This window comes from Pecten maximus, chromosome 2 (assembly GCF_902652985.1).
Source record: "Pecten maximus chromosome 2, xPecMax1.1, whole genome shotgun sequence".
Lineage (NCBI taxonomy): Eukaryota > Metazoa > Mollusca > Bivalvia > Pectinida > Pectinidae > Pecten > Pecten maximus.
This window is the reverse complement of record NC_047016.1, coordinates 3,452,312-3,465,625: the sequence shown is the minus strand read 5'-3', so window position 1 is coordinate 3,465,625 and position 13,314 is coordinate 3,452,312. Positions and strand designations below refer to the sequence as shown.

General features: G+C 36.7%; 2 protein-coding genes across 2 annotated transcripts in view; one reads left to right on the top strand and one right to left on the bottom strand.

Annotated features, from left to right (window-relative positions):
- The first annotated feature begins 949 nt into the window (after positions 1-949).
- LOC117345186 overlaps positions 950-13,314 on the top strand; it is a 66,834-nt gene continuing 54,469 nt past the window's right edge. The window contains exons 1-6 of the mRNA XM_033908194.1: positions 950-1,026; positions 2,245-2,537; positions 3,889-4,094; positions 6,142-6,379; positions 7,079-7,193; positions 10,086-10,197. Of these exons, the coding sequence (XP_033764085.1) occupies positions 969-1,026; positions 2,245-2,537; positions 3,889-4,094; positions 6,142-6,379; positions 7,079-7,193; positions 10,086-10,197 (1,022 nt within the window). The 5' untranslated portion in view covers positions 950-968. The remainder of the gene's footprint in view (positions 1,027-2,244; positions 2,538-3,888; positions 4,095-6,141; positions 6,380-7,078; positions 7,194-10,085; positions 10,198-13,314) is intronic.
- Positions 10,289-11,879, bottom strand: LOC117345194 (complement C1q tumor necrosis factor-related protein 4-like). Its single transcript, XM_033908206.1, has 2 exons — positions 11,496-11,879; positions 10,289-10,788 (listed from the first exon to the last, which is right to left on the bottom strand). The coding sequence occupies exons 1-2, from the start codon at positions 11,857-11,859 to the stop codon at positions 10,373-10,375; spliced, it is 780 nt and encodes a 259-aa protein (XP_033764097.1). The 5' UTR covers positions 11,860-11,879; the 3' UTR covers positions 10,289-10,372.

Here is a 13,314-nt window from a genome sequence, read left to right as displayed (position 1 = left end):
TGGAGGAAAAGAAAGATCATAATTGAGAGGAAAGTTTTGCAAAGTTATAACGATCGGGATACCTGCATATTAGTGTAATGACATAGATTTGCTATTTAAAAAACGTTGCATACTTTAATTTCTCTCGAGTAAAAGGATAAGGCGTAGATAGTGTGGTTATCGAGAAAGCCCAATTCATTTTGCGAGAAGGGAATGTTGTCAGACAAGGATGAACTATACAGATGTCTTTGATGTATGTTTGGTTTGGTTTGTTTTTGTTTAACGTCCTATTAACAGCCAGGGTCATTTAAGGACGTGCCAGGTTTTGGAGGTGGAGGAAAGCCGGAGTACCCGAAGAAAAAACACCGGCCTACGGTCAGTACCAGGCAACTGCCCCACGTAGGTTTCGAACTCGCAACCCAGAGGAGGAGGGCTAGTGATAAAGTGTCGGGACACCTTAACCACTCGGCCACCGCGGCCCCCAGACTTTTGAGAACTCGAAACATTAAAACATTTGGAGTATAAAATGCAGATTATGGAAGAAAAAAAATCACAAACTCAATAATTTAATTATTTGTCTTTAAAACAGTCTTCTAATCATGTTCAAAAGTATGAATAGTGTCTAATAAAAACATTTTTGATAATTGAAATACTTCCCTAAATTGTATGTATTTCCTAGAATTGGTTGACTCTAATGAACGGTAACTGATATTGGCCAAACTATATTTGTAAACTTTTTCTTTTTCTTTAACCAAGCTTTTATTTCTTTTAAAATTAACACTTTTATGATTTTTTTGCCATTTAATTTCATGATTAATACCTAATTAACGATTGAAATATAGTTTGGTCATTGACCGAGATATACCTAGGAAATGTTGACAAAGTAGAGACTAATCAGGAGTGAGTGTTATCACCAGACGACCCGATACTGTCGACAGTATATATATAGTACACACACAATCTAGTCAGGTGCCCGCCCCCTAACAAAGATGGTCTGTCTGTGGAGTCTAGTTTTAATATCAGCAGTGTTTCATAGTTACAGCTGTGGTGAGTAGTATTGTCTTATTATAAGTCACTATATGGAAGTATAGCTATAGCATAGCTGGTCATGTCGTTATTTAGGAATGTATAGTCAGACCCGTGGATGATAACATTGGACAAGTATAGACAGGCGAGCTTTACAGTAAAGTTATAAAGCTAGTCAAAAGAACCTTTATGTAACTACTATACTCTTAGGTACATGTTAGTACAGTATGGCTACTGCAACTACCGAGGAGCGGTATTATTCTATTGACAAGCATTTATGTTCTTCAAACAATTTTGTAGATTAACAAAACAGTTTAAAGGTTTATGAAACGTACTAGTTTTGTCTTAATGAAATCATGTGAACTCGGTCATTATACAGCGAACTCCTATCACATCTATCCCACCACATCTACCCCACAATTATACAGCGAACCCCTATCACATCTACCCCACCATTATACAGCGAACCCCTATCACATCTACCCCACCACATCTACCCCACAATTATACAGCGAACCCCTATCACATCTACCCCACCATTATACAGCGAACCCCTATCACATCTACCCCACAATTATACAGCGAACCCCTATCACATCTACCCGACCATTATACAGTGAACCCCTATCACATCTACTCCACCACATCTACCCCACCATTATATAGCGAACCCCTATCACATCTACCCCACCATCACATATATACGAGTTTATCTCATGTTGGCCCACATATGACTGATACTTTGTTATCAGAATAAATACGATTACTAAACAGGAAGAAATTATATAATGCTATTTTGAAAGACCCATTATTTTCAATTCCTTTACTTGATAATTTTTGTTGACTCACTTGTCAAAATCCTCAAGTTTATCAGTGACAGACTAATTAGTACCCGTCCATAGCAATGTTTATGTCCTGTAGTTTGGTATTGGATCGAGAATGGGATATAATGAAATTCACACTCTTAAAAACGTGATAAAAACAATGTGTATGTATTTACAGTTATTTTGTTGTTTATTAAGTATTAAGACAATAACGTCCTTGTCATTATCGTTGTCTTGGAAGTCCAGTACTACAGTTTTTTAACAGAAAATATTGATCTTTTATCTTATTTCAGCTGTGGGTATGATTTAATCTTTTTGTCTCATTTGTTATTGATGTCCATGTTACTTGTTGGTACATGTAAACCTATTTTACTTACTGATTTCCATAACTACTTACTATAATTACTCCATACAGTGAACGTCGAGTTCGGTCAGACAGTATCCGATTCGGGTGACTATACCATCCTGGTAAACAATAAGGCATGGCTCCAAAGTGCCGCTGTCTTTCTTCGACTCAATAACGAGACTGTCACCCTGGACAACTCGTCCCTAGTTGTGGATTCCATCAACAGAAATTGTACCCACCAGCATGATGACTTCGGGATGTACAACTGCTCCAGCTTCAGACTAAGGGCATCAGGAGATTATCTTTTCGATTTATACTTCAAAGAATACAGCTTCCCTACCAAGTTCTACATATACGAATTGGTAAGGCTGTTTTTATACATGTAACAGTTTTATGAACTTAACCTTGCTTCGATCAAGCATTTTTATTGGTTAAACGAAGTTGTTATCATCCAAACAGTTTTGTGAATTTAACCTTGCTTCGATCAAGCATTTTTATTGGTTAAACGAAATTGTTATCATCCAATCAGTTTTGTTAATTTAACCTTGCTTGGATCGAGCATTTTTATTGGTTGAACGAAATTGTCAACCAATGACATGAAAAGGCGTTGTTGTTTCCGACGTTGTTTTGTATTAGCTTAAATCCAGTGATCCAGTGTGTTTGATGATCAATGTTTCGTTAAAACCAGCTAAGTATGGAACGTCATAGCTGTCACATATGGCATAAACACTATCTGGATTGATAGTTTCATTATATTATATGAATTCATCAATATTTGATTTGATTTTGTCATAATTTTATCTGATTTCATTCATATCTTATTTGATATCAGCAATTAATTATTTGAATTTGTCCTTTCATGATTTTTTTTCAGTTGCATATGGTTCTACCATTACATTATATACTTTCCCATTACATTGTATACTTTCCCATTACATTGTATACTTTCCCATTACATTGTATACTTTCCCATTACATTGTATACTTTCCCATTACATTATATAATTTCCCATTACACTGTATACTTTCCCATAACATTGTATACTTTCCCATTACATTGTATACTTTCCCATTACATTGTATACTTTCATCATATTATGGTTTGGTTCCGTTGTTTATGGTTCTATCTTTTAACTGTATATTTTCATTATTGTATGATTTGATTTGATCGTTGAACGATTTTATTTTTTCTTTATATAATTAGATTACACCATTATATTATACACTGTAGTCGGTATATGATGTGGTTTTATATTATTCGATTTTATAATTTATGATGGGATGTTATCGTTTTATTATTCGATTTTACAATTTATGATGGGATGGTATCGTGTTTTAGTTTAAGCATTATATTATATGCTTTTGTCATTGTATGATTGATTATAATCGTTATCTTGTTCGATATTGTATCGTTATACCTTAATGGTGAAGCCAATTAATACAATTATGACAGTACGTAATATGATATTAAAATCAAACAGTATAATGATATCATACAATATGATAATATATATATAATGGCAAAACCAAATCCTATAATGAAGAAATCCTATAATATAATGAAAAATATCAGTTCATATACTATTGTCTATACCATATGTGACAGTTATGGCGTCCTTATTGAAGCATAACTATATGTAATGTAAAACAGACAATCAGACATTGAATGCTGGAAGTATGATTTACTAGTTTACTATGGCTTTATATCTATAGGTGTATGTAAACGCTACCCCCTGGACACAGGCCCCAGACTGTCATCCTCCCCCATGGCCCCCGGTTCCTGGGTTCGAAACCTGCTATAATTCTACAGTTGGGGCGTTCCCATCGTTTCAAGTTGCACAACAAACTGGATCTCCACCACTGGGCTATATGACGTTTGCTGATAAAATGATGGGCGATGTCGGAAAAAACTTCGGGCCGTAAGTATAGGAGTGTTTCCTCATGATATTCTCATGGATATCATACAGGAACCCATCAATAGCAGTGATAATCAATAAAACACAGACACAGATAAGTACATACAAGAAGTACGTCATCACCAGACGTGTTTGTGTATCCTGTTTATAAGTAGTAAACAAAGCAAACAAGGGAAGGGATGTTTCGACCTTCTAAGACTCATCAGTGATGTTAGTGAAATCTTACACCTGTCTCGTTCTTCTAGGACTTGTCAGACATGTTAGGGACATCATACAGCTGTTTCGACCTTCTAGGACTCATCAGTGATGTTAGGGACATCATACAGCTGTTTCGACCTTCTAGGACTCGACAGTGATGTTAGGGACATCATACAGCTGTTTCGACCTTCTAGGACTCGACAGTGATGTTAGGGACATCATTCAGCTGTTTCGACCTTCTAGGACTCGACAGTGATGTTAGGGACATCATACAGCTGTTTCGACCTTCTAGGACTCATCAGTGATGTTAGGAACATCAACAGCTGTTTCGACCTTTTAGGACTTATCAGTGATGTTAGGGACATCATACAGCTGTTTCGACCTTCTAGGACTCGTCATTGATGATAGGGACATTATACAGCTGTTTCGACCTTTTAGGACTCGACAGTGATGTTAGGGACATCATACAGCTGTTTCGACCTTTTAGGACTCGACAGTGATGTTAGGGACATAATACAGCTGTTTCGACCTTCTAGGACTCGACAGTGATGTTAGGGACATCATACAGCTGTTCCGACTTTCTAGGACTCGACAGTGATGTTAGGGACATCATACAGCTGTTTGGTCCTTCTAGGACTCATCAGTGATGTTAGGGACATCATACAGCTGTTTCGACCTTCTAGGACTCATCAGTGACGTTATGGACATCATACAGCTGGTTCGACCTTCTAGGACTCATCAGTGATGTTAGGGACGTCATACAGCTGTTTCGACCTTCTAGGACTCGACAGTGATGTTAGGGACATCATACAGCTGTTTCGACCTTCTAGGACTCATCAGTGATGTTAGGGACATCATACAGCTGTTTTGACCTTCTAGGACTCGTCAGTGATGTTAGGGGCATCATACAGCTGTTTCGACCTTCTAGGACTCATCAGTGATGTTAGGGAGTGATGTTAGGGACAAGGGTGTAACACTTCACAAGAGAAGTAATAGAAATCGAGTTGCTAAGCTATAGAAATGGAGGTGTGTCCACCCAACACTTCTATAAATCATACTTTTGGTGTATATTCTGGACCGCTATTTCTACTTACCATCGATCAAATAAGATAACATTAAAACAAGTTCAACTGAAGTATGAAAGCTAAACACAAACAATTTTTTCACGTTGATGTTTTCCAGTCTGTCACAGTTATGGGTAATGACAATTTATTCTGATGTAAATTTCCAAATCATTCCAGTTTGATTTTGTCGTCTTACGAAAACTCGATAATAAAAGTAAACGTGACATTGATAACTTAAAGATGTGTGTTTCACTTTCAATTAAAAATAATCGAACTACAGATTGATGAAATACGTTGTTTTAAACACCAATATGTATTCAAAATGATGCCAGTATGCATAGCTCCTTGTAACCTCTGATCAACTATGTACTGTTGTTGTGACTTCTGATCAACTATGCACTGTTGTTGTGACTTCTGATCAACTATGTACTGTTGTTGTTACCTCTGATCAACTATGTACTGTTGTTGTTACCTCTGATCAACTATGTACTGTTGTTGTTACCTCTGATCAACTATGTACTGTTGTTGTTACCTCTGATCAACTTTGTACTGTTGTAATCTTTGATCAACTATGTACTGTTGTTGTTACCTCTGATCAACTATGTACTGTCCATGTCACCTCTGATCAACCCTGTATTGTTCCGAGATCCGCTACACGAAGTATGCCATCACCATTAATCAAGTCAGATGCACGTCTTTTTATTATATATAATATAAACGGACCCGATCTACCAAATACTGATTGTCTGTGGTATGATGTTGATAGCTTCAGTCATTGTCCCATACAGATGGGGATCCACTACACCAAAGATTGCCGATGGTATGTTAAGCGGCCCGCTCGCCATCTTTGACGAGACTGGAACCACCCTTCTTCTGTCGTCAGCCGATAACTTCATGGCGTCATCAGTTTGGCACCAAGAATCACCAGGAGGGCGTGTCAACTGGGGTGTGATGGGCGGTGTTGACTCGATACCGGCGGGATACTCCGTCAGAACAATCCTCGTACCAGCACAGGGAATAAACACGGTCAGTTCTGGAGGGATTCAGGAAGTCTTGTCTCTTATAAATGAAATGTGCTTAAATTGTTAAGAGTACACACGCACTGTTGTCTGTACATAAATTCACTCGCATACTAGTCCTAAAATGTTATTTAACTGGAATTCTTGTAAAATATACACAGACCTTAATATCACGTTTAGAAAGTGTGGGTAAAATTAAATTGCATGGTGGTATAGGCCAAAAGTATGTAGATTAATCAATGTCAATATAGAAAGGGAGGGTCGTTAGTCGAACACTTTTATTAATCATAATAGAATATATACAAATAAACAAAAAAGGTGCCTTGGTATGCAAAGTTCAGATTAAATAACGAATTTATCTAGGCGCCCTAAGATATTAGCGCATTACTGAATTTAAACATAGTCGCCCAACGATGAAAAGGCGCACTCACAACACACGTATTAGGGAATTGGCACAGTAAGAGTATTCGTATTAGAGAATTTGCGCACCCATAATACTCGTAATAGATAGCTGGCACAGCCACAATACCCATTATAGAGAATAATTTAAAGAACCTGAAATTAACGCAATAATAATTTGGCTGAATGGCACCAGCGCGAAAATTGCTAAAATACGTATGTTCACAGTATTGAGTCACTCGGCCAACATCATACTGTGTTTCCGTCATACAGTCCAGTATGTCCAATGTCTATATATTATTGGCAGGCCTTTGAATACTGGGGACTAATTTTACGCAGTTGCCACCAACATGACGGAACAAGACAGAGAATCTATTCGGCGGACACCACAATTAGTCACCTTGGATACTGGACAGACAATGGTAACTATAACAGTCTGCTGTTAATTACATTATCTTCCTATTTTATTTACTTTTCTCGGTCTTACGCGTCTGGTATATAGTACAATTTAAGGTAGATTATACATGCTAACTGTACACTAGCTAGTTAGAGTTATTTCTCTTTGTTCTACACGTGTAGTGTTAACTGTACACTAGTTAGAGTTATTTCTCTCGGTCCTACACGTCTAGTGCTAACTGTACACTAGTTAGAGTTATTTCTCTTAGTCTGACACGTCTAGTGTTAACTGTACACTAGTTAGAGTTATTTCTCTCGGTCCTACACGTCTAGTGTTAACTGTACACTAGTTAGAGTTATTTCTCTCGGTCCTACACGTCTAGTGTTAACTGTACACTAGTTAGAGTTATTTCTCTTAGTCTGACACGTCTAGTGTTAACTGTACACTAGTTAGAGTTATTTCTCTCGGTCCTACACGTCTAGTGTTAACTGTACACTAGTTAGAGTTATTTCTCTCGGTCCTACACGTCTAGTGTTAACTGTACACTAGTTAGAGTTATTTCTCTCGGTCCTAGACGTCTAGTGTTAACTGTACACTAGTTAGAGTTATTTCTCTCGGTCCTACACGTCTAGTGTTAACTTACACTAGTTAGAGTTATTTCTCTCGGTCCTAGACGTCTAGTGTTAACTGTACAATAGTGAGAGTTATTTCTCTCGGTCCTACACGTCTAGTGTTAACTTACACTAGTTAGAGTTATTTCTCTCGGTCCGACACGTCTAGTGTTAACTTACACTAGTTAGAGTTATTTCTCTCGGTCCTAGACGTCTAGTGTTAACTGTACACTAGTAAGAGTTATTTCTCTCGGTCCTACACGTCTAGTGTTAACTGTACAATAGTTAGAGATATTTCTCTCGGTCCTAGACGTCTAGTGTTAACTGTACACTAGTTAGAGTTATTTCTCTCGGTCCTTGGCGTTAAGTGCTAATTGTACACTAGTTAGAGTTATTTCTCTCGGTCCTACACGTCTAGTGTTAACTGTACATTAGTTAGAGATATTTCTCTCGGTCCGACACGTCTAGTGTTAACTGTACACTAGTTAGAGATATTTCTCTCGGTCCTACACAACTAGTGTTAACTGTACAATAGTTAGAGTTATTTCTCTCGGTCCTACACGTCTAGTGTTAACTGTACACTAGTGAGAGTTATTTCTCTCGGTCCGACACGTCTAGTGTTAACTGTACACTAGTTAGAGATATTTCTCTCGGTCCTACACGTCTAGTGTTAACTGTACACTAGTTAGAGTTATTTCTCTTAGTCTGACACGTCTAGTGTTAACTGTACACTAGTTAGAGATATTTCTCTCGGTCCGACACGTATATTACTAACTGTACACTAGTTAGAGTTATTTCTCTTGGTCCTACACGTCTAGTGTTAACTGTACACTAGTTAGAGTTATTTCTCTCGGTCCTACATGTCTAGTGTTAACTGTATAATAGTTAGAGTTATTTCCCTTGGTCCTACACTTCTAGTGTTAACTGTACAATAGTTACAGTTATTTCTCTTAGTCTGACACGTCTAGTGTTAACTGTACACTAGTTAGAGTTATTTCTCTCGGTCCTTCACTTCTAGTGTTAACTGTATAATAGTTAGAGTTATTTCCCTTGGTCCTACACTTCTAGTGTTAACTGTACAATAGTTACAGTTATTTCTCTTAGTCTGACACGTCTAGTGTTAACTGTACACTAGTTAGAGTTATTTCTCTCGGTCCTACACTTCTAGTGTTAACTGTACACTAGTTAGAGATATTTCTCTCGGTCCGACACGTCTAATGGTAACTGTATAATAGTTAGAGTTATTTCCCTTGGTCCGGCACGTCTAGTGTTAACTGTACAATAGTTAGAGTTATTTCTCTTGGTCCGACACGTCTAGTGTTAACTGTACAATAGTTAGAGTTATTTCTCTCGGTCCTACACGTCTAGTGTTAACTGTACACTAGTTAGAGTTATTTCTCTTAGTCTGACACGTCTAGTGCTAACAGTCACTGCAGGTATAATATTAAGCCTATTTTATCTGCTGTTTTTCTTCAGTCAGTATTTTTTTTTATTTTGACATATATTGTATGTATGAACATACGGAATGTTTTGACATATATTGTATGTATGAACATACGGGAAGGTGTTGACATATATTGTATGTATGAACATACGGAATGTTTTGACATATATTGTATGTATGAACATACGGGAATGTTTTGACATATATTGTATGTATGAACATACGGAATGTTTTGACATATATTGTATGTATGAACATACGGAATGTTTTGACATATATTGTATGTATGAACATACGGGGATGTTTTGACATATATTGTATGTATAAACATACGGGAATGTTTTGACATATATTGTATGTATGAACATACGGAATGTTTTGACATATATTGTATGTATGAACATACGGGGATGTTTTGACATATATTGTATGTATAAACATACGGGAATGTTTTGACATATATTGTATGTATGGACATACGGGAATGTTTTGACATATATTGTATGTATGGACATACGGGAAGGTGTTGACATAGATGTTTATTGTATGTATGAACATACGGGAATGTTTTGACATATATTGTATGTATGAACATACGGGGATGTTTTGACATATATTGTATGTATAAACACACGGGAATGTTTTGACATTTATTTAAGCATTGAACTGTTACCAAATGGTAGTATACAGTCGATATGAATACAATTTGGGTGACAGATAAATAGACATACGGAATATTTTGACACTCCATTGCTGATTGTTATTTCGATCGATATACGCTATAAATAAAACGATCCTAAGATATCATACCTTAAATACTATTCCAGCTAAGGCAAAAACATTGTACATGTATATTTTACAGGGGCCTTCTACTACTACAACACGGAGGACTCTGAAAACGGACAGAATATAACGTACGAGCAGACACTCACAAACGTCAAGACGTATTCTAGCTTACACAAAATTCCTTATCAGTGAGTACAGATATTAATATCTAATATTAAACAAACGGACACATAATCATTCAAAAATTCAAGAAAATTAGAAAATCACAAACAGCACGGAAATTCTCCATTATGTATTAACAAGTTTTCTAGATACTGTATTATCAACAAGAAATGTCATTTTCATTCTGAAATTTTAATCACGTTAGTATGGATATAGTAGGAAACCGGAGAAACTGGAGTAAACAAAGTCGAGGATGGCCGCCTGGTCCGTGTCAGAAAGGACCCTTACCCAGACCTTGTCTCCGACAGCTAATTCTATAATGGCTGTATTACCACCATGGTCATATGTCCCACTTTGACCTCCTGCGTATATTGCGGAAATCATTCCCCCGTTTTTCACCAATTGGGTATTGATATCCTTGCCTGGTACGGCGAGAAGATGTACGTTAAAAACATAAACCCCCGGAATTCCACAATGGAAAATACCCGAGTTTTCATCGTAACGGTTGGCCAAATTGGTTACCACGTGGTTGAATATAATTGGTTGGTTGTTCCCGAGATTGGTCAGTCGAGTTCCGAGGTAGGAGTAGAATGCCACGTTATTTCTGTTGTCCGGACCTGAAGGATAAAAGTTATTGCATGTTTTCGTGTGAATCTCGATATTAACAGTCATTAACTTGTGCTGATGTTGTTTTCTGACGCACAATAATTGGTACCGATCACTATATAACTGCCTCCATATCAACAATCGTTTGGTAAAATACAATCTTCAAAATTATAATAGACATTTCAACCAGCATGTAGTGGGGTCAGCTTCAAAAATGGAAAAAAGAGGAATGTTATGTTCTCAAACAGAGGGGGAGATTTGAAAGATCGTTTGTTTGGTACGAATAACATCGACGGCGTAATAACATTTATATTAAATTCTACCATGTTTGCTATGTAACGCCAGTTTTGATTGGTTTAAAACCATGTATTATTTTCCATTAACCCACGCTCGTGCCAATAATACACGGTCGGGAGTCACGGCTGTAACAATTTTATATATCTAATATTCACCTACATGTATTTTGTAAAAGGTTACCATAGCTAATGGGTTAGTCTTTCAATAATTTTTTATCACGACGCGAGTTCGAATCCTACGGAGGCCCACCTTTTTTTCTTCTTTTTTTCTTTCTTTTTTTTATCCTTTTTTATTTTCAAAATCAATGCCATATGATAGATTGCGGCCTTCGTTATTAATTCAATTGCAAAATATCCTCGTCCTCGTTGTATATCCTGCAATAATACACGAATCATCGTCAATTATTTCTTAACTGACGTACCTACTCTCGCTGTCCTCTGAGATGTAAAGAACGAACGGCGGTCACGTGCTTCAGGTACAATTTCCTGTTGTGTTGTATTTGTCACTGTTTTGGACCAAGGCGATTCTGGGGTTAGGTTGTTTTTGCTGCATCTGTCATGTAGAATGTCAACTTGTCTCTGGAGATTTGCTATTTCCATGGTGTGAATGTCATCCTTCTCTTTCATGACTTGGAACATATACTCCATCTTAGTTTGAAACTCTTTTTTCAAATCTGTAATTTGAGAAATCAAGTCGGTTTGGTCCAGTGGAGTCACAGCATTCACGAGTAGGGGGACACTGATAAATAGATGGAACACACGGAATAAGACACTACCCATCGCCATGTTGAATTAGACTGTCAGTAGGACGTTTCGACCTTGAAATTCTGATAAGAAATAAGGTCATTTTACCAAAACTATCCGAACACAATCACGGACGATAAGCCAAGTCACGACATGGCTTATAATTACGAATATGATATTTCCTTCAGAGAGTGGATACACATTTAATTCTTACTGTAAATGCAGCTTTGTTTTAGAAGGATTCCTCACAAAAATGAGAAAAATATTTTTTTACTTTCATCACCGCTTTGCTAAAGTTTTACAAAATAAATAATATTACCGTCTATTTGGGATAAAGGAATATATTATATACATTAATATATCTTGCCTGGTTAGAACAATAGTAGATGTTTAGAGGAAGCTCTGTTAATGACTTCCACGTAGTCTACTTAGCATGATATAACATTAAGTTCAGAGACATTTGTACTCTTTTATCGTATTAGTTGGAATCTCTGATGCGTGAAACCACTAAAATTTAGTGTTTATATCGTGTAATTATATGTTTAAAGGGTTATATACTGTATGAAGGATACAACATATACCCTGATAATGCGATATGGCATGTTAACCAGTTAAGATGTGTGATCCATATAGACAGTACCTTTGATTCGCAATTCTAATATTTTCAAAAGTAATTTATACTCTTACTAGTTTTAATTTATGGAACCTAAGGGAGGAGACAATTCTAATTTCTGAAATGGTAAGCATGTCTCTTGTCAAACTATTAAAGAACGCATTGTTTCCGGATATGCATGTATAATAATCGTTTCACTAGTACAGTGAGAAGTAGTCATAACGATTCAAACAATCTTCCAGACTTTTTTCTTTTTGGTACCTTGATTTGATGACACAAAGTCCGTAGTCTAAGTGTCATCAGAGTTAATTATTATGTGTTCATTAGAATTCCATTTATTTAATGATGAAAAATTCTGTTGAAATATGACTTTTTATATTCTTCACCAACACAAAGCTACAAACTTCTATAAGTAAAGAGAAAAAACGGTGGTGGATACTCAATCACTTAACAACAAAACAACTAGTATACAAATTCCAATGTTTGTTATTGTCAGTATGGACACAGTAGACATTTAGAGAAACTGGTGAAGTAGTTGTCGGGAATGTCTGCACCTATACTTCATCTCCTAAAGCTTATTATAGTATGCCCGTAGTCCACCTTGGTTAATAGGGCCACTACGACCTCCTGTATATATGGAGGAAATAGGTGTTCCGTTTTTAACCACACGGGTATTGATATTCCTTTCTGGCGTTGTAAGTAGACATACGTCTAAAACATAAAGCCCCGAAAATCCACAATGGAACTGTGTTTCTATTGTTCTATCCAGATTGATTAGTACATAGGTAATTTTGATTGGTTGATTGGCTCCAAGTTTGTAAAAGGCTTGGGTAGGTAAGAGTAGAAAGCCGTATACCAATACAGTATATGTATACATTCGTGTA